The sequence below is a fragment of the Amblyraja radiata genome, chromosome 3 (assembly GCF_010909765.2).
Source record: "Amblyraja radiata isolate CabotCenter1 chromosome 3, sAmbRad1.1.pri, whole genome shotgun sequence".
In the NCBI taxonomy this organism is placed as follows: Eukaryota; Metazoa; Chordata; class Chondrichthyes; order Rajiformes; family Rajidae; genus Amblyraja; species Amblyraja radiata.
Genome location: NC_045958.1, coordinates 116,637,005 through 116,661,058, shown reverse-complemented (window position 1 = coordinate 116,661,058; position 24,054 = coordinate 116,637,005). Strand labels below are relative to the sequence as shown.

The window sequence follows — 24,054 nt, the reverse complement described above, 5'->3', positions numbered from 1 at the left end:
GTCGTCTTCCCTCTCCACTATTCGGTGTCCAATTTTCCCAAAGTTACTCGTAGTTAGACGAAGCTAGTCTTCAACATAGTCAAAGGCGGTCTTCCACGTAGTCGAAGGTGGTCTTCAACATGTCATTTTTTTCAAACTCTTATAAACTCGCCAATTAGGTCGCCCAAGTGGGACAGCCCCTAAAGTGTTCAATTTAGCCCCCAATTGGCCCTCTTTGTTCTCGGCGGCATGTCTGACCTTCGGCACCCACCCACCGCGGGCCTGTCTGATCTCTGGCACCCTCCGCCGTCCCTTCCTCGACCGCTGACCTCTGGCCATCCTCGACGGCTGGTCCGTCCTCGATGGCTGGCCCCTTCTTCGTCCGCCCCTGCCCCCACCGGGTCCTCTCCTGACAGCTCCGTGGCGCTGACCCAGAGTCCGGTGCAAGGGCCCGCTGCCCGGTTACTGAAGGGCTGCGGCCTCCTGGGAGCGTTTCCTCCCACACTCCAAATATGTACAGGTTAGTAGGTTAATTAGCTTTGCTTAAATTGTGCATAGTGTGTAGGACAGTGCTGTTGTATGGGGTGATCGCTGGTCCGTATGGACTCGTTGGGCCGAAGGCGCAGTATCTCTGAAGTCCAAAGTTAAGTTAAAGCTTTGTGTACAAGGTCATTAGAAAACCCACCACTTGCAGTCTCAGAATGGTGCTGGTGTGCAATTTTTTATATTTGCTGTCATCACTTTTTTTGGTGCAGTTTTTATATCCCTGAAGTGTGAGGGGGGGGGGGGGGGGAGTGTGCAGGAGGAAGTATTTATTTCAGTAAACTCACCTTCATTTCAATAAACTTAACTTCGAAGGGCCGAATGGCCTACTCCTGCACCTATTGTCTATTGTCTATTCTTCCAATGAGGTGGTTTTTCTCTGTTGATGATCATTCCCCTAGATTTCCTCCCCCATCCCCACATGCTCATGAGCTACCCCCCACTGTAATGATGGCCACAGCCGTGTGCCCCACTCTAACGCCCCTCCCAACTTGCTCCTTCAATGGAATCTCTTCACCAACTACCCTGTTGCTCCTCCACCTGTTCACATCTTCTCTACCCACATGCACTGACCATCTACCTTCTCCAGGCAGATGACATGAGGAAGGGTCTATCATAACCTGGGGAATATTAACTTAAACTAGTATGTATGTTGGGCATGTTAACATTTCTTCCAATCTACCTCATTGTGCCCTACATGTTTTAATCTCCAGTTCTCTGGTGCCCTGTATTCTGCCGTTTGTTCATATTTCACATTTTTGCACTACCTGATGTACTCGTATTTGGTATGGTTTGCCTGAATAGAATGCAAAACAAAGTTTTTCATCAGGACCATTATAAACCAATACCAATGCCAAGTTGGGACTTGTGTGTCTGCACAGAATTTCCAAGTTTTCTTATGGAAAATTTTCCTATGGAGCTTGCTAATATGGAGCGCGTGCTGGAAGTTCTGCGTCAAACCGCAGGCATTTCCTGCAGGTTGTATTCCATTATATTCAAGGCAACCAGCAATTCCTGTTTTTGTTTTCTAAGTTAGCAATCAATTCTCTTTATGTGGAGCTTATTCACTGCCTGTGTTTTCTAGGGAAAGCAAATTGTCCAGAATTTACGGTCAGCAGCGCTACAAGAATTATTGCTGCTGTCCTTTATGAAGACTCTTTACATTGAGGTTCATGATGATGACTCCCCCTTTTCTGACTTTAGCTGCTGCTAGGTTTTGGTTCAATGGAATCCTTGGCAAGCAGCAACTGGGCAGATAAAATAATTCTCACAGATTGCAAACCGGGAACCAAAAAGCGAAAATTTAAATTTCCTACACGATACAATGGCGGTCCCCCCCATTGTCTTCCTCTTCCCCCCCCTCACGCTCATCGACCGCTGATCGTGGGTCGATCGCGAGGCCCCACCGCCGCTGAGGTTCCCATTGCCGCCAAGGCCCCGGCTGCTGCCGAGGCTCCACCACCGACGGGGCTCCCGTTGCCGTCGAAGCTCACGCTGTCACGAGGCACCTGCTGCCACCACCGAGACTCCTATCGTCACCTCCGTGGAGACTCCTTTGGCCCAGGCAGGCCTCGCCACCTGGCTTCCCCACAGTACCCTGAGAGGCCTGTGGGGCGAGGCTGGTCTACAGGGGCGCGTTCCAGTCAGCGCCGCGGTTGTTCGGCGGGTGAATCGGGCCCGAGCGGCTCCCCGGGACACTCCTGCCACACGCACGGCTCACCGGGACACTATACAGACAATACCTAAATATTAAATAAGGTACAAACCTGATTAGAGTTGAAATATACTTTTATTTTAAAATACCAATGTGGTCAAATATTCATGCAGAGTCACCACAAAACATGTACAGATCTGATTCGACGATAGACACAAAAAGCTGGAGCAACTCAGCGGAGCAGACAGCATCTCTGGAGAGAAGGAATGGGTGATGTTTCGGGTCGAGACCTTTCTTCAGACTGAAACTAAAAGCCCGAAGAAGGGTCTCGACCAGAAACATCACCCATTCTGTCTCTCCAGAGATGCCTCCCTGTCCTGCTGAATTACTCCAGCTTTTTGTATCTTTCTTTGGTTGAAACTGGCAACTGCAGTTCCTTCTACTTCTTCTGCTTCTTCTTGCGTATGGCTGGCACAGCCTAATGTTATAGGACAACTTGTTCTATTTGATCTTATTTGATTGTGCACACCAGGTTGATTGCATTTGTTGAAACAGGGCGGACCACGTGAAGGTTGCAATCTCCCGCCCCTGCTGTTCCTTCGTACACATACACAGATCTGATTCGGTATTCACGAAGTCCAAATCCTGTTTCGTCAATGATTGGCTTTAGAAATACTCTCACTGTTACATAAACAATTTGCTGGGAATATATTTGCAGGACTTTGGGGAAAGAACAGGGAACTGCTGTTAATTGGCAAGCCTCACCAAACAATTGGCCCAGGCACAGTGGAACACATAGCCTCTTGCTGCTTGGCATCATGTGCTTCTAAATGAAGCAGCTACTTTGTTTAGGCCCAGATTCCACAAACAAATGATCGATCAGAAGGTCAACTCATCTGCTGCCTATGCTGATCATTTTTTTTGAGCATGTGTTCGGCACGGACTAGAAGGGCCGAGATGGCCTGTTTCCGTGCTGTAATTTTTATATGGTTATATGGTTATGTGCGGCACAATGGCGCAGCGATAGGGCTGCTGCCTTACAGTGCCAGAGATCCTTGTCCGATTCTGACTACGGGTGAGTTGGTACAGATTTGTGCATTCTCCCCGTGACCTGCGTGGGTTTTCTCCAGGTGCTCTGGTTTCCTCCCACATTCCAAAGACTTGCAGTTTTGTAGGTTAATTGGTTCCTGTAAATTGTCCTTTGAGTGCAGGATAGAATTATTGTAGGGGGTGTTCCTTGTCCGATTCTGACTACGGGTGAGTTAGTACAGATTTGTGCATTCTCCCCGTGACCTGCGTGGGTTTTCTCCAGGTGCTCTGGTTTCCTCCCATATTCCAAAGACTTGCAGTTTTGTATGTTAATTGGTTCCTGTAAATTGTCCTTTGAGTGCAGGATAGAATTATTGTAGGGGGTGATTGTTGGTCAGCGTGGTGGGCTGAAGGGCCTGTTTCCACGCGCTATCTTTAAATTCAACTAAAATGATTCAGGGCGTGGTCATCCATTCAATGACCTAGTGTGTAGGACCTTTACGAGCCCCCATCAAGACATGCACTGTTCATTTCTCAAGGCCTGGAGCGGGTCACTGTAGCCTGTATTTGTCGTCATTGTGAGGTTCTGGTCATCAAAATTGATGAAGCATGTGGTGGTTTTGGAAAGGGCGCAGAGAAAGATTATAAAGTGAGTCTGGATAAAGATGTATTAGTTACAGGGAGAGGTTGGACAGACTTGGATTGTTTTCTCTGGAATGCTGGAGGTTGAAGGGCGACCTGATAGAAGTGTATTAAATTATGAGGCATAGATAGGGTAGACAGTCAGAACCTTTTCCCCTGAATGGAAAAATCAAATATCATGGGACATAGCTTTAAGTTGAGAGGGGCAATGTTTAAAGTAGATTTGGGGGGCATATTTTTGGTGCAGAGGGTGGTGGGTGCCTGTAATGTGCTGACTGGGGTGGTGGTGGAGCTGGATATAATAGTGGCATTGATGAGATTTTTGTATAGGTACATGGATATGCAGAGAATGGAGGGGGGTGTGGATTATGGGCAGAGGTCATGTCCACAGACAGTGTGGACTGAAGTACCTGTTACTGTGCTGTACTTTTCTATCTCAATTCTATTTCTTCCAGTAAATAACTGGAAGCCTAGTAGAAAAAAACAACTTATTCTCAGCTTGGTGTATTGCCCTTTGATGCTTAGTTTGTACCAGTGGCAGGCAAAACATGATTATTTGTTTAAATAACACCGAGGAACAAAATAGGATGTGTTGTCAGCTGACCCGAGGCATCTTTCATTCGCAGACGGTATTTTTATTATGTTAATTACCCCATTAAGATGATAAAAGCAGCCTGTGATTATGGTTGTAGTGTCAGCAGAAGAGTTTTGATGGGCCACACTCTGATGGGGCTTTTTCACGGGGCGAGTTGACGCAAGATGTCACCAGAGTGAAGTGGCCGTGGTCCAGCACGAGTTTCGCACGATATAACGGGGGGTAGATAAAGAGTTCCCACGGTACTCGGCATTTCTGTTATTTGTGCGAGTGACTTGTCCGTCTCCCGAGCTTTCCCGTTAATCTTGAATGAACATCGTGAACTGTAGTGTTGTTAATCACGTGGCACAAATGATGTTACTTTGTTTTCACACACTATATTGGTTTTTTTCACACACTATATTCCTCCCTTGGTTGAATTGGTTCATTTGGAGACATGCCTATACTAACTATGTGCATCGAGAACGCTTGCGTGAAGGCAGAAGGGTGAGATTAATTAAAAAGAGAATTAAGAGGAAGTCTCACTGGGTGAAGCCCATCTTTCAACGGAGACCTCAATTTGGACAATATGATCAGCTGCTTAATGTGCTGTGCGAAGAGGATAAAAGTGCATTCACAAACTTTGTCAGAATTTCACCCGAGCTCTTTAATGAGCTGAAGAATAATCTGTTTTTTTTAGACAAATGTTGTTTGGTGTGATGCACCTTCTCTCAATATGTGCATGAAGTCGTCTTTTTATTTTGTCAAATAGGAATAAAGACTTTGTCTCACATTGACCGTGATGGTTGTCTTATTTTATTATCTACTGAGAGGTGAAACTTTCAAACGTTTAACCAGTCAGTAGACAGACAATAAATAGTAACAATCGAGCCATAAATGGTGTATACATGGTGAAGGGAACAACGCTGTGTGCAAGATAATGTTTAAAATCATGCGAGGAATCGATCGGGTAGATGCACAGTCTCTTGCCCAGAGTAGGCGAATCGAGGACCAGATTACATAGGTTTAAGGTGAAGGGGAAATGATTTAATATGGATCTGATTAAATACTGTCAGTAGTAAACCCGATCAAAAACAACATCAGGATGTCTATTAAACACCAGAGATCCCAGTAAACACCCAGCCGAGACTTATTACAGGTCTAGTGGAAAGACACAAAGCGCTGGAGCAACTCAGCGGGTCAGGCAGCATCGCTAGACAACATGGATAGATGATGTTTCGGGTCGGGACTCTTCTTCAGCGCTGAGTTACTCCCGCATATTGTGTCTTTCCAATGCAGATTAGCGTCTGCGATTCTTTGCTCCTGCATTACGGGGTCTATCTCGATTCCCGATAAAGTCTAAAACCCATCCTCCAGAGTTCTCAGCCCAGGGCGCCCATAAACAAGCCCTTAACTCCACACTGGGGACAGAGGCTGAGAGGTGTACAAAACCATGAGACGAACAGGCAGGGAAATAGACAGAGTCCAGGGTAATATATGTCCTTTGCCCACAGAGGGGATTCGAGGACCAGAGGGCATAGGTTCAAGGTGAGGGGGGAAGATCTAATAGGAATCTGAGTGAGGGGTAACATTTTCGCACAAAGGGTGGTGTGTGTATGGAACAAGCTGCCAGAGGAGGTAGTTGAGGCTGGGTCCATCCATACATTTAAGAAACATTTAGACAGGTACATGGATAAGACAGGTTGGGAGGGATATGGACCAGACGCAGGCAGATGGGACTAGTTTCGATGGGACATTTTGGCCGGTATGGGCAAGTTGAGCCGAAGGGCCGGTTTCCACACTGTAACTCGATAACGCCAGTGAGTATACGATCTAAGATAGTCCGAGGGTCTCGAATGAGGTAGGTAGTAGTTCAGGAATGGTCTGTGGTTGGTGTTAGGATGGTTCAGTTACATAAGTGCTCAAATGTAGGCACCGTTTTCGCAGTGGAAGCTCCGAGACTGCAGCGGGCGATTGTCGTGTTGGCTGGGACTCCTGTTATCCATGCAGGATAATGCCTATCCGTCCATGCCTATTTCCTTCGTTCCATAGATGCTGCTGCACCCGCTGAGTTTCTCCCGCTGAGGTTGGGCAGGCGAGGATTATGTTACTTGGAGTGCAGGAGGCTGAAGGGTGATCTAATGGAGGTGTATAACCGAGGGGAAATGCACAGACTTTTACTCAGGGTCGGGGCATCAAAAAGTAGAGAACACGGGTTTAAGGTGAGAGGGCAAGATTTAATAGAAAGCTGAGGAGCAGCTTCTTTACACAGAGGGTAGTAGGCAACGTTGCCTATTTCCTTCGTTCCATAGATGCTGCTGCACCCGCTGAGTTTCTCCAGCATTTGTGTGTGTGGGTGGGAGTAGGGGGGAGGGGGTGGGGGGGGAGAGAGATAAGGCAGCCTGAAGAAAGGGTCGCCTGTCCATTTCCCTCCGTAGATGCTGCCTGGCCCGCGGAGTTCCTACAGTCTTAGAAACTGCTTTAGACAAAAAGAGACACAAACTGCTGGAGTAAAATAGCTCAGCAAGTGAGGTACCTGAACACTCAAAAATGAAAAAGAATGAAAATGTGATTATTTCACCTCCCTTCAACTATTTTGTGTTTCAGCATGAGAGGGATTATAACATTAGAAACATTCATCTTGTAGTGATGTGTTAATGAAGAATTGCAGACATCAATCTGATAGTAAAAAATATATTTATTTAACAATGAGGTAAAACAAGCACTGACAATCAAACTGCTCAGTTACTCACCGTTCGCAGGAGTTCCCACGGTACCCGCAAGAGTTATTACGGATATCGCACGGATATTGCACTGGCCACTTGTTCATATAATGTTGCAATGCTCAACCACAAGTGTACAAGTCACTCTTGGAGAAATTCAAACTTTCTTGAATTTTCTCCCGAGTGACCAAGTTACACGATTACCTGCCGTTAGCGCCACGGTGATCCACGGTGGTCCACGAATGCCGTTCTGTTATCGCACGAGGTTCCCACGATGTTAAACTCTGGTTCACTCTTGCGTCAAGTCGCCCCGTGAAAAGGCCACTTGAGGCTCGCCGCTAATCAAACTTGTCACAGAATTTGAATATTTTCAGTGATGCTGACTTACACAAATGTTTGATATTACCGGGGAGCTATTACAAAGAAAAGTTGTACCACAACTTTAAAAAAAACAAACATTTTGAAGTATTCGTTTGGATGATGGCTTGTTTCTTGGTGGGCAATCGCAAGTCTTGAATGCACTTGCCTCAGAAGAAGACAGAATGTTGAGACGGTGCATAATGTGTGGGCCTGTTTCTCCTCTTCTCAACCAGCAGAGCTTCACGCCTACCCTCGCCTCTTCTGATGTCCTCCTAGGCTGTCAGACGCCCATTGTCAGTGATCGTTCCCTGGTACACAAAAATGCTGGAGAAACTCAGCGGGTGCAGCAGCATCTATGGAACGAAGGAAATGGGCAACGTTTTCGGGCCGAAACCCTTCTTCAGACTGATGGAGGGTCATTGTTCCCTGGTTGTCAATTAAATAAATTATGTCCACATAATTAAATATGTTTGAATATCTAAAAGATAGAACGTAAAACAGTACCGCACAATAACAGGCCATTTGGCCCACTATGTCCATGCTGAGCATGGTGACAAGTTAAACATCTCCTCTGTTTGATCCGTAAACCTCCATTCCCTGTCCAAAGGCTGCTTAAATGCCATGATTGTATCTGTCTGCACGACCAAGACCAAACCTGGCAGTACCTTACGGGCACTCCACATTCTGTGTAAAAATAAAAACCTGCCCTGCCCTTTATACATTGCCCCTCTTACCTTAGAGCTCTGCCTTGCAGTCTTTGACGTTTCCATCCTGGGGAAAGTTTTTTTTTTTTGACTGTCTACCCTATATGTACCTCTCATAACTTTATAGATTTCAAATTAAATAGTAAAAGCAAAATACAATAAAAACTGAACTGAATAAAATAAAACTAAAATTGAACTAAATAAAAAATTGTGTTTTTCCCTTTCCCTCGCCAGCCATTTCTTCCCTTTCAATTCAGTGGGACTGATGTTCTTGGCATGCCAGCTGAACACAGCACAGGCCAAGCTGGCAGAGTTCCCAGACTGGGAGCTGGGAGATTGGAGAAAGGCTGCAACATCCCATGGGACTCCCATGAGAAGTCTACCAGCATCGTGCAGATGTCCTGCTGCATGGCGCCAGTGGTCTGTCGCTCAGTGGTGGGAAGGCTACACTCGGGAATCCACATCTATTGTTCAGCTAAATGTATTAAAGTCGGCAGGTGCAAATGGGATGTTTTGCACATCATGGAGATGGGGTGAATCGAAACTGAAAATCAATACCTCCATCAGTTCATAATTAAAGCATGGTCCTAAATTGGGTGTGTGTCTTCTGACACTTCCGGGTATAAATGCTCCCACCCTTGGGGCGAGAACCGAGCTGAACTGACAGTGGTAGTGACACACCCTTAAAACAGCGATGTTCAACTTTGCTGAACTCTTTAATGTCTCTTCCTTGTTTAAAATGGGAACTTGGACAAAGAGCTAATGCCTACTGTAAAGCTAAGCGAAAAGTCATTTGATTAGGAAGTTACATAATGGAATTGTGTACAGTTCTGCTCAATTCAATCTGTTATTCTATGCCGATTTTAAATTGGTTCCTTTTAAGGCTGGCAGCAAAGATCACTTACGTTTTATTTTTGTGCCAGGAAGTGGTATTCCAGCAGCAAAGTCTTTGTTTACAGAAAAACAATTTTGAAGTTGTTTTTTGGGTAGTGTGCTTGGGTTTTTGTCTTATGATTCTTGGCATTCAAACAAGGTAAATTGCTTTACATATTTGCCAATTGAGTGAGACTTTGAACTTTGCTGTTATTGTCAAATAATCATCATCAAATTTGTAAAGGCTGACCTCACATAGGAATCGAATGCCTTTACTGTTAGCCACCAAAGTGGAACAGACCACCAAATATGACAGGTGTTAATGTTCAGGCGATCTCTTTGTAAGGAATGGCAAAGAGAGAACTGGAAAAGCACGCTGAGTAAGATGAACTTGTGATACGTCCGCATATGTTTGTAGTTACATGAACATTGAGCTGTGCATTGTGCCGCTAGGCAAACACCACAGATCCATCACTTCCAATCATTTGCCGTTCGCACCAAAATGTAAAAATCATGTTACGCAAAAGGTTGGAAAAATATCAAACCAAAGCAAATATCGAGCAGTTTTTATTAATGTTCGAATTTATGACTTTCATCAATTGCACTATTTGGCTTTTGTAACACCACTGGAAGTACAGTGGGATGGCACAGTAGCACAGCTGCTGCCTCACAGACAGAGACCTGGCTGGGTTCAATCCTGACCTCTGGTTCTGTCTGTGTGATGTTTGCACGTTCTCCCTGTGAGCCCGCAGGTTTCCTCCGGGTGCTCCAGATTCCTCCGACAACAGAAAGACATGAGAGTTTGCAGGTTAATTGGCCTCTAAGTTCCCCAGGGAGTGGATGAGAGAGTGGGATAACACAGAACTAGTGTGACGGGGTGATTGAATTTAGGCATGGGCTCGGCGGGTTGAAGGGCCTGCTCCCATGCTGAATCTCGTACAAAAATGTAGCCGAGGGGAAACGCCACATGGAATGGGATTCAACAACACAAACAAGAGAGGGTGCCAGTTTTCAATCTCTCTTGAGTGATGTCCCCATGGAGGTCAAGAGAGGCAACACAACTTGTTGGAGTGCCCTGTTATTAGGAGTTAGAAAGTAAGTCAAAGTTCCCGTTTTTGTGATTCGAGTTCTGCGTGTTCAGGAACATCAGTGTGCTGAGAACCACAGCCAAACTTACAGCCCACACGGTTTCTTTTTTTAAATGTTTTTAAAATATTTTATTTATTAGAAGTAATGTTCATTACAGTGATATAAGCCAAAAATAACATAATACATTTCCTGTACCACTTCTTGTTTTAAACTTTAAAAAGAAGGAAAGTAGAGAGAGTTAGATAGGATAGTAAGTGCGTGAAAGAGTGATCAAGAGAGACCCGTAGAAACGTAAAACACGAAAAGGAGACAAAAAGAAAACCAAAGGAAAAGAAAGAGAAAAATAGAGAACAGAAGATATAAGAAAGTAAAATAAGATAAAAGGGATATACCTACTTCATATCTTTACACACCCCTCACCAGGTCCTGAAACCATTTATTTTCAAAGTTACGTTGCACCCTATACTCCACACGGTTTCTTATTCAATATAAGATACTTTACACAACTCCCCCTTCCCTTATCATGTATCTATACACTGTAAATGGTTCGATTGTAATCATGTATTGTCTTTCCGCTGACTGGTTAGCACGCAACAAAAGCTTCTCACTGTACCTTGGTACACTTTACAATAAACTGAACTGAATTCTATGGACCAGGTTGTACTTCTGTTTCATTTTTTTTTTCCTGTGTCTCCAACTGCCGGTTTTTAAAGTAATTGTTATTCCCTCAGTTCCATCCACTTCTCCCTAAAGCACACGTGACTTCCAACTTTTTTTTAGTTCCGATGAAGCGATCATGACCTGAGTTCTGTCTCCACCCACCGATGATGCTCGATTTGCTTCCAGCACTTCCTATTTTTGAAAGAGCCTATACTGCACCCATGAAATTTGGCAGTGAGTGTCTGATATTTCTGGTTGCTCTGCCTTTTATTGTAATAAGAACATCAGCAACAATTAAAAGCAGAAGTTGGCCATGTAGATCCTAATTTCCAGCGTAATTTGCTGTTTGGTAAGATCATGATCTGATCTTGGTCTCCGCTCCATTTCCCAGCCCAATCCCTCCAATTTTGCATCACCTAAAGGCTAGAGCTCTACCCATTTATCTTAGCTATTTAAAAAAAAAAAAAGTGCTGGAGTAACTCATCGGGTCAGGCAGCATCTCAGGAGAACATGGATTAGGGACATTTCAGGTTGGGATGCTTCTTTAAACTGATTGCTTTGGAGTGGGGGAGGGGGGGGGGGGGGTAGGTATAAAGCCAGAAAAGAGGAAGGGCAGGACAAAGCCTGGTGAGTGATAGGTGGATACAGGTGAGGAGTATTTTACATCGGCAGATGGTTGGACAAAGGTCAGAGATGAAGGTGCGAGATAAGGATAGAAGAAGTGTGAATAAGCATGCAGGTACAGCAGGCAGTGAAGAAAGCAAATGGCATGTTGGCCTTCATAACAAGAGGAGTTATGTATAGGAGCAATGAGCTCCTTCTGCAGTTGTACCGGTCCCTAGTGAGATCACATCTGGTGTATTGTGTGCAGTTTTGGTCCCCTAATTTGAGGAAGGACATTCTTGCTATTGAGGGAGTGCAGCGTAGGTTTACAAGGTTAATTCCCGGAATGGCAAGACTGTCATATGCTGAGAGAATGGAGCGACTGGGCTTGTATACTCTGGAGTTTAGAAGGATGAGAGTGGATCTTATTGAAGCATATAAGATTATAAAGGGTTTGGACACGCTAGAGGAAGGAAACATGTTCCCGATGTTGGGGAGTCCAGAACCAGGGGCCACAGTTTAAGAATAAGGGGCAAGCCATTTAGGAGACGAGGAAACACTTTTTTCACACAGACTTGTGAGTCTGTGGAATTATCTGCCTCAGAGGGCGGTGGAGGCCGGTTCTCTGGATACTTTCAAGAGAGAACTAGATAGGGCTCTTAAAGATAGCGGAGTCAGGGGATATGGGGAGAAGGCAGGAACGGGGTACTGATTGGGGATAATCAGCCATGATCACATTGAATGGCGGTGCTGACTCAAAGTGCCGAATGGCCTACTCCTGCACCTATTCTCTATTGAAGCTAGAGGAAGGAATATAGGGGAAGGGGATAAATTGGTACATGTCCAAGTGGGACACAGGGAAGAGGAGTGAGTTGAACGGGGGGTGGTTTTGCGGTAAGATGCTTAAAATTGAAGAGTTCATTTTTCATGCCGTTATGTTATAAACCATATTGTTTGTTTTGTTTTTGTTTTGGTCTTTTGTTTTTACCTTGTTTGGGATGTGTTTACCTTGTGTGGGACTAAAGATGGAAATTAGCTACTGGCTACAATCTTGCATATTACATGCAAATGTTTATTAATATGCACTGTCCCTAATAAAATCAATTCAATTCAATTCAATGTGGTGAGCTACTCAACGGAATATGAGGTGCTGTTTGTCCAGTTTGCATGTGGCCTCATGAAGCCCAGGACAGAAAGGTCAGAATGGGAATAGTATGGGAAGGTACGATGGTTAGCAACAGGGAGATCCAGTGGGACTTGGTGGACTGAGCTGCTCCAGCACATTGTGTCTTGGAATGTTCACAGGGTTTCCTTATTTTCTGAATAGTCAGTCATTTGAGGCTCACAGTTTTGGGGGCACGCTGCTGTTCGAAGTATAGCACGACTCGTATTTATTTGCCTTGTAATTAGTCAGAACCATCCACTGTTGATTACTCACAAGTTGCAAGTTCACTGAGTAGGCACCATGTTTCAGAAGTAAGATGATGAGGCTGATGATAAGGATAATCTAAGTTTATTTTACCAATCTAGAGATGTGGGCAGGTGGAGATAACATTTGTAAGTATTCCCCCTGACTTAGATGTTGTGATTTATATTTTTATTTAGATTTTGGAAAGCTTGGTACTTTTCATATTTACTTGTTAATAGATGAGATAATATTCCTATTGGATTTTCCGTCTCAGATGCTGGATGCTTTTGCGAAAAATGGACTCATCCAGATAAGTGCAAAAAGTAGCAGAGTCTTTCTGTAATGGGGACAGTGTGTGTTCCTATGAAGGGAAGAGTACTTTGTGAAGCGTAAACGGAGTGCCTTTGTTAGTAAGCAGAGTATTCTTTACTGGGGGAAGAGATGGTGAAGGCTGTGTGTCCACATATTTGGATTGACTGTGCTAATAGTTATAAATTTGACACCAATACCCTAATCAATATTAGTTATCAGTACAAAACAAATGTAACAAAAGCTGTAAAACCACAGGTGGGAGAAGTGTGGAAAGAGGAAGAAGCTGCCAGTAAAATACCAAATCCTGACTATTTAAATATGAAGGACATTTATCATTTATTCTATCCTCAATCGAAAAAGTCTGATGGATTTCTTTCCACATGCTGGGAGAAGTGTGGTCCCTGCAACACTCAGAGCTATCCATCACCTGAGTGATCACATTCTCCACCACAAGCACCGTGGCTTCAGGGTGAATTATCTTGTAATGATGTGACACAAACACACATTAAGATACAACACATAGTTATTAAATCACTTACAGCATAAGATCTGCAGCACGTTACAGCTCCGAGCTGCTACATCTACTGGCTGGCGTAGGCGAGCTCTTGATATTATGAAGCACGTACTAGGCGGAGCTACGACTAATAAACACTATGATTGGCTAGCATGCAGTAGCCCATCTACATCTCATCTTGTAGAAATAAAAAAACATCGGCGGCTAAGCAATATAAGCGGAATGTTAAGAACATACTAGCAAAGTTATACAAAACCACCATATCTAACGGGTGGCCTACAAAACCGTCCGGCCCTCGTGCGGTACCAGACCGCGTCACCTCCTTTTGCGGGAGAAAAGACCGGGGAGGGGAGTGGGGCAACGACCGGCGACACGACAGGCAGGGTGGGAGATGAAATAGGTGAGCCAGGCGCCAAACGACGCGGGGAGACCGCGGTAGGAATGACGGTTGGTGGTGGGGAAGCTGGACCGACTGTGGGAGTGAGCACGAGATGCGGGGCATCAGGATATGGAGTCGCAAGAGGCGGTTCCTTCACATGAAGGATGTGTTAATAATAATAATAATGGATGGGATTTATATAGCGCCTTTCTAATACTCAAGGCGCTTTACATCGCATTATTCATTCACTCCTCAGTCACACTCGGTGGTGGTAAGCTACTTCTGTAGCCACAGCTGCCCTGGGGCAGACTGACGGAAGCGTGGCTGCCAATCTGCGCCTACGGCCCCTCCGACCACCACCAATCACTCACACACATTCACACACAGGCAAAGGTGGGTGAAGTGTCTTGCCCAAGGACACAACGACAGTATGCACTCCAAGCGGGATTCAAACCGGCTACCTTCCGGTTGCCAGCCGAACACTTAGCCCATTGTGCCATCTGTCGTCCCTAACCTGTGTTGACGGTTGCGTCTGTAGATGACTCCGTCCACTTTGACCAGGTATGAACGTGGTTCTTTGGCAGGGCCGTGGATGAGTCCCAGTCGTGCATGGCCCTTGTCGGTCTGCAGACAAACTTGTCCACGTGCAAGAGGTTTAAGTGGTTTGCTAGACTTGCCGAAGAACCGCTTCTGCGTGTCACGTTTAATTTGCAGTTGTTTCTGAACTGCAGGTGGGGAACAAACTTGTGGCTGCGACAGTTGCTGGGAGACAGGCAGGGGAGCACGGGTTTGGCGACACATCAGTCGTTGGGCAGGAGAACCTAATATGGGATCCCGTGCAATGTTCCGTAGATTGAGTAGGTCCAGGTATACGTCAAATTTGGCAAGGTATGGTCGTTCCATGAGTTTTGCACTCCGAACGGTGCGTTCGGCGAGTCCGTTGGACTGCGGGAACTTGGGACTGCTGGTAACGTGTTGAAAGTCCCATTGTTTAGCAAATTTTTTAAAAGCTTGGCTGGTGAACTGTCTGCCGTTGTCAGACTGAATACGAGCAGGAGAGCCATGCACGGAGAGGTGTCGTTGCAGCTTCTCAATCACTGCCTCCAAAGAAATGGTTTGCAGTAGGTCTATTTTGAACCAGCCCGATTAAGAGTCAACAAGAACCAGATAGTGTTTCCCGTGCTACTCGAAGATTTCGGTAGCTAACGAGGACCACGGGAGAGGAGGGACTGGTTGCGGCAGTAAAGGCCGCTTCTGCTGATGTGGCGTCAGGCTTTTGTAGACAGTGCATGTTTCGGTTCGTTCGCGTATGTATTTGGTAATTCCGGGCAAGTAAAACATGCTTTGCGCCCTTTGGAGGGTTGCCTCCATGCCGGGGTCGCCCCTGTGGACATCATTATAGTATTCGTCCCGGAGGGCTGCTGCAACCACTGCCTTGTGGCCCTTGACTATGTTTCCGTTTTGTAGCACTAGTTCGTCATGAACTAGGAAGTAGGGGTGTATTTCGGGTGGGGTGTTGCACTGTTTGTCGGGCCAACCACGCCGGATGACTATAGACAGCAATTGTAAAGTCTCATCAGCAGCCGTGTGTTCAGCTAGGCTGCATACATGATTAATTGGCACAAACGAGACCTTCATGACTGAGAATTCATCCTGTTCGGAGAGTTGTTGTTCGTTGGTTTTACGCGAGGCTCTGGATAGCGTGTCTGCTATGTACATGTCTTTACCTTACTTATAGACGATGTTGAAATCAAATCGCTGCAGTTGCATCATCATTCGCTGTAGTCATGCTGGGGCAGCTTGGATCGGTTTGTTCAAAATGGTGACCAGCGGCTGGTGGTTAGTCTCAATGGCCACGGTTTTACCAAAGATGAAGTCCTTGAATTTAATGCAGGTGAAAACCACTGCGAGCAGTTCCTATTCGATCTGGGCGTAGCGCTGTTCAGTGTCAGTTAGTGTACGGGATGCATATGACACGGGCTTGAAATCGCCGTCAGTAGTGGCCTGCAGGCATGCTGCGCCTAGCCCGTACTGGGATGCATCGCAGGTGAGCGTTACCGGTAACTCAAGATCAACATAGGAGAGTGTAGGTGTGCTAGCCTACTGCAGTTTGATAGTGTCGAAAGCCCTTTAGTGCTGCGGGTACCAGGACCATGCCGCATCCTTGTGTTTCAGTTCTCCCAGGGGGGCTGATATGTCGCTGAGGTTGGGAATACATTTTCCCAGGTAGTTAACCGTTCCGAGGAATCGTTGTAAACTCACGACATCAGTAGGAACTGGCAGTTTGTTGATAGCTGCAGTTTTCAGCGGATCAGGTCTGAGACCGTCGCTGGTAAAAACATGTCCGACGTAAGTGACCTCAGGAACTCGAAACCTGCACTTTAGTGGATTGAGTTTAAGCTGAATGTCTTTGGCACGGTCAAGTACTTTCTTCAGATTGGCATCATGTTCAGCCAAGTCGCGACCGTAGACGAGAATATCATCAACAATGATGGCGCACGGGTACTCTGGAAACAATTGTTCCATAGTGCGCTGGAAGACTTCACTGGCGGAGTTGATGCCGAAAAGCATTCTTATAAATTTGAAGTGGCCAAAGGGTGTGCCGAACGTAGTGAGGCTGGACGAGTCTGGGTCCAAAGGAGCTTTTGGCATCCAGGACTGAGAATACTGCTGCGTTGCCAATCTGTGCAGCGACACCTTCAGTGGTTCGCATTGGGTAATGTGGGCGCTTGATGGCAGTGCTAAGATCTCTGGGGTTGATGCAGATACGAATCTCCTCCTTGTTTTTTTTAGTTGCAATGACCATGGTGGAAATCCAGTCGGACGGGTCAGTTACCTCAGCAATAACACCCAATGAGAGCATGCGTTTGAGTTCAGCGTGTATTCTGTCACGCATGGCATGTGGGACACGATGCGGTGCTCGGACCATGCGTGTGACTTTAGGATCAACAGTAATGCGATATTTGACAGGTAACTTGCCAAGTTCATCATTAAACAGGTCTTTGCATTGAGAGAGTAGTTGCTGAGTGGGCTCATCAGTGAGGCAGAGCTTGTGGACAGCGAGTCAAAGTACACCAGGCCTAGATCGTGGCATGCATTGATACTGAGCAAAGTCTCTGAATTTGCTTTAACAATGTAAAACTGCAAGGTGCGGGTCTGTTCATCTACAATGCACTTTAAATCAACTTTTCCGAGTGGGTGCAGAACCTCTCCCCCGTAAGCCCGAAGTGTTGCGGAGGCCTTATCAATACGTTCAGCATTGCGAATTTTCTTGAACTCCCTTAATGATATGACATTGACTTTCGCGCCAGTGTCCACCTTGGCAAGAAGAGGCTTGTTATTCACGAACATGGTTACCTCAGGGTCAAGTAGCTCGTTAGACGAGGGGAGTAGGGAGTGGATGGCAGAACTGTTACCTACACTGTCTGAGAGCGAAGCGGAGGACGACAACTCAGGCTCTTGGGAGTCAGTATCAGTGATCTCCTGCTGAAGCAGGTGCAGGATTGTCCTTGAAGCATTAGCAGTCACACGGGAACGACAGCATCAAGCAAAATGGTTTAATTTCTTACAGAAATTGCAAGCTTTTCCGTAAGCAACACAGAACTGACGACCCTTCGCATGAAAATAGTTACAATTCTGACAGCGAGCAGTAGACCCAGTAGGGGGTTTGCGAGAGGAAAAATCTGTAAGATTAACGCTATGTTGCTGGCGGGGACTGAAAGGCACTGGATCAGTGTTGGGACATGTTATCTCGGAAATACGGCAGGCACGTTCGCTTGGTCAAGGGTCAATTCAGTGCTTCGAAGAAGCTCAGCTCTCAGCTTGCTACCAAGCCACCCACCAGTTTACATAAATGGAGAACATGGGCTCATTTCACGAACGAGGGTGTTATTAACTTAACACAGCAGAGATGGATATTGACGTGCAGGTACTTAAAAATGATTACAGATGTAATCAATCTCCTGCCAACCATAGCCATATGTTTTGGTCTTGCCCTAAGCTAGCAGCCTTTTTGGAGGAGTGCTTTCGACTTGATAAGCAGAGCCTACGGTCAGACTATTCCTCCAAACCCACTGTCAGCCATTTTCGGTACCCCTCCCAACACCAACCTCTCTGTTGCGGTGAAATGGGTTCTAGCTTTTACAACCTTGCTAGCCCGGAGACTGATCTTGCTTAACTGGAGGCTCACCTGTCCCCCGACACACGCCCGCTGGATTAAGGAGGTGCTTTACAATTTAAAGCTTGAAAAACTTAGGTTCTCTCTCAAAGGCTCTACCAAGACATTCCTAGATACATGGAACCCTTTCTTGGAACTTGTTAACTCTCTCAACTTGTCCCCGGACTCGGAAGAGGACTGAGTGCTCTCCATCATTGTTCTGCTCTACTACAGCTGCTCTCCCCTTAACCCCACCCTCCCCACACTTATTTATTTAATTACTTACTTATTTACTGTTATTAGCGACCCCCTTTTTTTTCTTTGTCTTTAAAAAAAATATTTTTTTTTTAGTACTTTTTGTTTCGGTTATCTTACCATATTTGTGTGGATGTGTATGTATGTGAGTGTTGTTTGTCCCCGTTTGGTTCCGACCTGATTCGGGTGGGTTGAAGGTGGGTAAGGGTAAGGGCTTTGAGGGTCGCTTACATACTGTTGCACAATTATGCCTTGACTGTCACTGTCTGTTATCATTGTATGTATGCAAATTGCTGTGAAATTCAAATAAAAAGATTTAAATCAAAAACACGATGCACCCGTGTTACCTGCATAGTAGATCAAATTACTTCCTGAATTTTCCTTGAGGGAATGAACATAGCTGTTGCTAGCAATGCCGTGCATATCAAGGACTGGTGAAATAATGTGATGTGTGAGTTTTAGTTTAGTTTATTGTCACATGTATCGAGGTGCAGTGAAAAGAATGTGTTGCGTGCTGACCAGTCAGAGGAAAGACTATACATGAATGAATAAATACTTTATTGCCACGTGACAAGTCACAGTGAAGTTCTTTGCTTGCATACCCAAATGGTGCTCACAAAGTACCGCCGCGCCAGGTCCCATTTGTTCTCCTCTCCTCCCCCTCCCCCACACCGGGTCCTCCTTTGTCCATTGTTCTTCCCCCACCCTCACAGTGGATCCTCCTTTGCACCTTCCCATGATTGCAATCAAGCCATCCACAGTGTACAGATAATGTGATATATTAACTTTCTTCTGCACTGAAACCCATTGCTCATGCCGCTTAGCTGTTTCTGTGTCTTCTTGTGGACAGATATAACCTTTCATTTTCCAGGGGATTTTTAATGTGCTGCGAAAATATATGAATAAATTGTTTGAAAAACAATTCTCTCTTTCCGTACACAGATGTAGAAGCGATGGAGTTAAGTTGCCACAAAGTGCCAATATATGTAAGTACTTATTTTCCTAACAACTGCAGTTCTATCTTTAATGAAGGTTGTGTCAAAATGAAGTTTGGGTCAAAACGAAGTTTGGCTGATGGTGGAGAATTAATCCTTTCCTGTTTCAGGTAGCCAAATCTCACCAATTTCACCAAATCTCTATAGAAATTTGGTGAGATATCATTTGAAATTCTGCGTGCGGTTTTGTTCTCTATACTTAAAGAAGAATATTTTTGCTTAAGAGCCAGAGTAGCATAGATTCAATAGATTTATTCATGGAATGAGGCTGTTATCATGCAGAGAAAGATTAAATTGGAAAGATTTATCCCTACTTGATTTAGAAAAAATAAAATGATCAACAAGACAGAAGGTTTTGAAGGATTGAGAAGGTTGATACTGAGCAGCTATTTTCAGCAGCTGGAGTGGGCTGCTTGGCTTGCTTCTGTTTCTATTTCAATTGTATTTACATATTCCTTCGCAGTCACTAAAGTAAACATAGAAACATAGAAAATCGGTGCAGGAGTAGGCCATTCGGCCCTTCGAGCCTGCACCGCCATTCAATATGATCATGGCTGATCATCCAACTCCGTATCCTGTACCTGCCTTCTCTCCATACCCCCTGATACCTTTAGCCACAAGGGCCACATCTAACTCCCTCTTAAATATAGCCAATGAACTGTGGCCTCAACTACCTTCTGTGGCAGAGAGTTCCAGAGATTCACCACTCTCTGTGTGAAAAATGTTTTTCTCATCTCGGTCCTAAAGGATTTCCCCTTTATCCTTAATAATAATAATGGATGGGATTTATATAGCGCCTTTCTAATACTCAAGGCGATTTACATCGCATTATTCATTCACTCCTCAGTCACACTCGGTGGTGGTAAGCTACTTCTGTAGCCACAGCTGCCCTGGGGCAGACTGACGGAAGCATGGCTGCCAATCTGCGCCTACGGCCGCTCCGACCACCACCAATCACTCACACACATTCACACACATTCACACACAGGCAAAGGTGGGTGAAGTGTCTTGCCCAAGGACACAACGACAGTATGCACTCCAAGCGGGATTCGAACCGGCTACCTTCCGGTTGCCAGCCGAACACTTAGCCCATTGTGCCATCTGTCGTCCCAAGTAGACCATAATCTTTCAATTAAGACCACCTATGGATGGCCACTATGAACTGGCTTGGTTGCATGAGAGATTCCACGCTTTTGTTTTGTTTTGCTCTCTGTTTAGCACTACTTTTATTTTTCTATTTATTGAACCTCTTTTTCTGCAAGTAACACATAGGGCGGCACAGTGGTGCAGTGGTAGAGTTGCTGTCTGACAGCGCTTACAGTGCCAGAGACCTGGGTTTGATCCCGACTACGGGTGCTGTCTGTACGGAGTTTGTACGTTCTCCCCGTGACCGAGTGGGCTTTCTCAGAGATCTTCGGTTTCCACTCGCAGTCCAAAGACATACAGGTTTGTAGGTTAATTAGCTTGGTATATTTGTAAATTGTCCCTGGTGTGTGTAGGATATTGGTAATGTGCCGGTATCCTTGTTCGGCACAGACTTGGTGGGCCGAAGGACCTGTTTCTGCGCTGTATCTCTAAACTAAACTAAATGTACGAATTTCATTGTTCCGTTTCAGTAAATATGGCAATTAAACACGCTTGACTCATGGATTGAATGCTGAGCAACTTCTGCACTATATGATGCTGTGTGGCTTTGTGTGTAGTCAGAATATTGGAAGTATGCATAAACATCCAATTACATTTATCATTTTTTCTAAATTAAATTCTTCTGTCGAGTGCAAAAACATATTGCGGCATACAAAATAACCCACAGGACCCCTGTCTTCATTTTAAAACATCTAAAATTGGTGGCTGAAATTCAAGTTATATTTCCTTTGGTTTTCGTGCATAATTATGGAATTAGAAAATGAATTATTTATAGTCAATACTAGTCGTGTTGTGGAAGATTTTGCAAGTTACTTTGTATTAGCTGCATGTACTGATTTTGGTTTAAAGGGTGAATCATTGAAGGTATTTCCTCATGGTTTTATTTTGCTGCTCAATGCTCTATCTTATTCAGGGCAGACTGCCCTTGGAATTATGCCAGTGTTATATTAATTGGCACATAAAAAAATCCACATAAGAGATTACCCCATGGGAGCAGTATTAGGGCATTCGGCCATCAAGTCTACTCTGCCATTCAATCATGGCTGATCTATCTTTCCCTCTCAACCCCATTCTCCTGCCTTCTCCCCATAACTCCTGACACCCGTACTAATCATGAATCTATCCATCTCTACCTTAAAAATATCCATTGACTTGCCCTCCACAGCCTTCTGTGGCAAAGAATTCCACTGATTCACCACCCTTGAATGCCCTTGAGCACCACCACGGCTTGAACGAACAACCTGTGTCACAATGCTATAAAAGAGGTTTTGCCTTACAGCACCAGGGGTCGATCCTGACTATTGGTGCTATTTGTACAGCGTTTGTACATTCTCCCTGTAACCACATGGGTTTCCTCTGGGTGCTCCTGTTTCCTTCCACACTCCAAAGACGTGCAGGTTTGTAAGTTAATTGGCTTCGGTTAAAATTGTAGATTGCTCCAAGTTTGTAAGATAGGGTTGGTTTGCTGGTAGAGGCGGACTCAGTGGGCTGAAGGGCCTGTTTCTGCATTGTATATATAAATGTGTAATAACCCAGGATCCGCACATCAATAGAAGTTGTTTATTATAGTAAACACACAGAGCTCAAATACATAGGTGTTGTAAGCTCAAACTCAGCTCAAATACATAGGTGTTGTAAGCTCAAACTCAGATCAAATACATAGGTGTTGTAAGCTCAAACTCAGCTCAAATACATAGGTGTTGTAAGCTCAAACTCAAACTAGAGGCTGGACTAGCAGACTAGATAATATGAGACACTCAACCACATGAATGTTTGAGTGCACAGCGGCATGCAGTAAAACATGACATGGATCAGGCCAACTAATACTGAGTGATCTACATCCTCCTTAAGTATAGTAAATCATGCAACTAAATAAGCATATAACTAAAACTTCCAATGTATAGTAGTAAGACACCATGCTTTATAAATAAGCAACTAAGCCGTGAATAATATGAATAAGGAGGAGTACAATGTGGCCTAAGTAATGGAAGCCTGAAATCAGTATTTAATACACCCTTTGTATTTAAGGTTAGGCCGACAAACCCATCCTATACGCGTACGGTACAGGCCCTCTGCTGGAGGGGCGGGTGACCTCATATCTGGTGGTGGTTCAGCAGGCTTTGTAGGAGACTTCATGGGTGACACTACCTGTGGTCTTGTAGGTGATTTCGCCAATAACACCGGTGGCTCTTTGGCCATCAGGGATTCATTACAGTTTGAACGCACAGTCTCTCCATTAGTCTTTGGCACAAAGTCCGGGACACTGTCAGACGTTACGGGAACGCTTTGGCTCAACGTCTTCACTGAACTCACCAATCCCACTTCTGACACCATGTGTAATAACTCAGGATTCGCACATGAATTGTTTATTATAGTAAACACACAGAGCTCAAATACATAGGTGTAAGCTCAAGCTCAGCAATGAATCTAACTAGAGGCTGGACAAACAGACTAGATCATGCGAGGCACTCAACTACAAGGCGGTTTGAGTACACAATGGCATGCAGTAAAACATGACATGGATCAGGTCAACTAATACTGACTGATCTACATTGTGTCTCTAAAAGATCAGGAGCTGATGTATGGAACAAAAAACAGTGTAGACTGCAATGAGTTATTCTGTGCAAAGAATACTGTACATCTCCGACAATGTTAATTGTTAGGGAATTCTAGAATTTCAAGCCAGTAACAATCTGCAGCTGGTGGCACTGTATACACTTAGAAAATTCCTAATGGGTGTTGAATGTGTCATAAAGAGTCTTTGAGGACAATTACATTTTAATACATTGCAGAAGCATTGGGTTGTATTCACAGAGTTGTAATCCGAGCCATGCCCCATTAGCTGACTTGTGTATCATTGTCAGTAGGTTCTAACAAAGGTGCTTTTGTGATTGATGATATCTGAACCATCCCCATGTTTCTTTAGGTTACACCCACCACAATCTTTTCAGACAAATAACATTGTTCTCCAGTTACTGATATTTTACGGGAAGTGGTTGGGAGCAGCTAAGGTATTATTTTGGACACCTATTTAATGATCTATCAGAGGGGAAGGGTATTCTGTAGGTTGAATCTGAAAATGTTTCTGATAATGTTTGCATTTAGGGATTTAAACGTTTTGACAATCTTAATGTGCTCCGTAAATCAAAAGTACTGACCAAAATGTTTACATGCAAGGAGAAATCTATATGTTATTCAAAAGCATAAAAAACTGTGGGTGGCAAAGATAAGAATAACAAAAAATGATTGCGTCAGGCAGTAACTGCAAAGCAAAATGGAATAGACATTTCAGATCAGATCAATGACATCATATGAAGAAAGACTGGATAGACTCGGCTTGTACTCGCTAGAATTTAGAAGATTGAGGGGGGATCTTATAGAAACTTACAAAATTCTTAAGGGGTTGGACAGGCTAGATGCAGGAAGATTGTTCCCGATGTTGGGGAAGTCCAGAAC

At 44.8% G+C, this 24,054-nt stretch overlaps 1 protein-coding gene across 1 annotated transcript in view; it reads left to right on the top strand.

Moving 5' to 3' along the window:
* LOC116971601 (rho guanine nucleotide exchange factor 28-like) overlaps positions 1-24,054 on the top strand; it is a 144,314-nt gene that overhangs the window by 31,992 nt on the left and 88,268 nt on the right. Inside the window, exon 2 of the mRNA XM_033018835.1 lies at positions 19,400-19,443. Within this exon, the coding sequence (XP_032874726.1) occupies positions 19,411-19,443 (33 nt within the window). The 5' untranslated portion in view covers positions 19,400-19,410. The remainder of the gene's footprint in view (positions 1-19,399; positions 19,444-24,054) is intronic.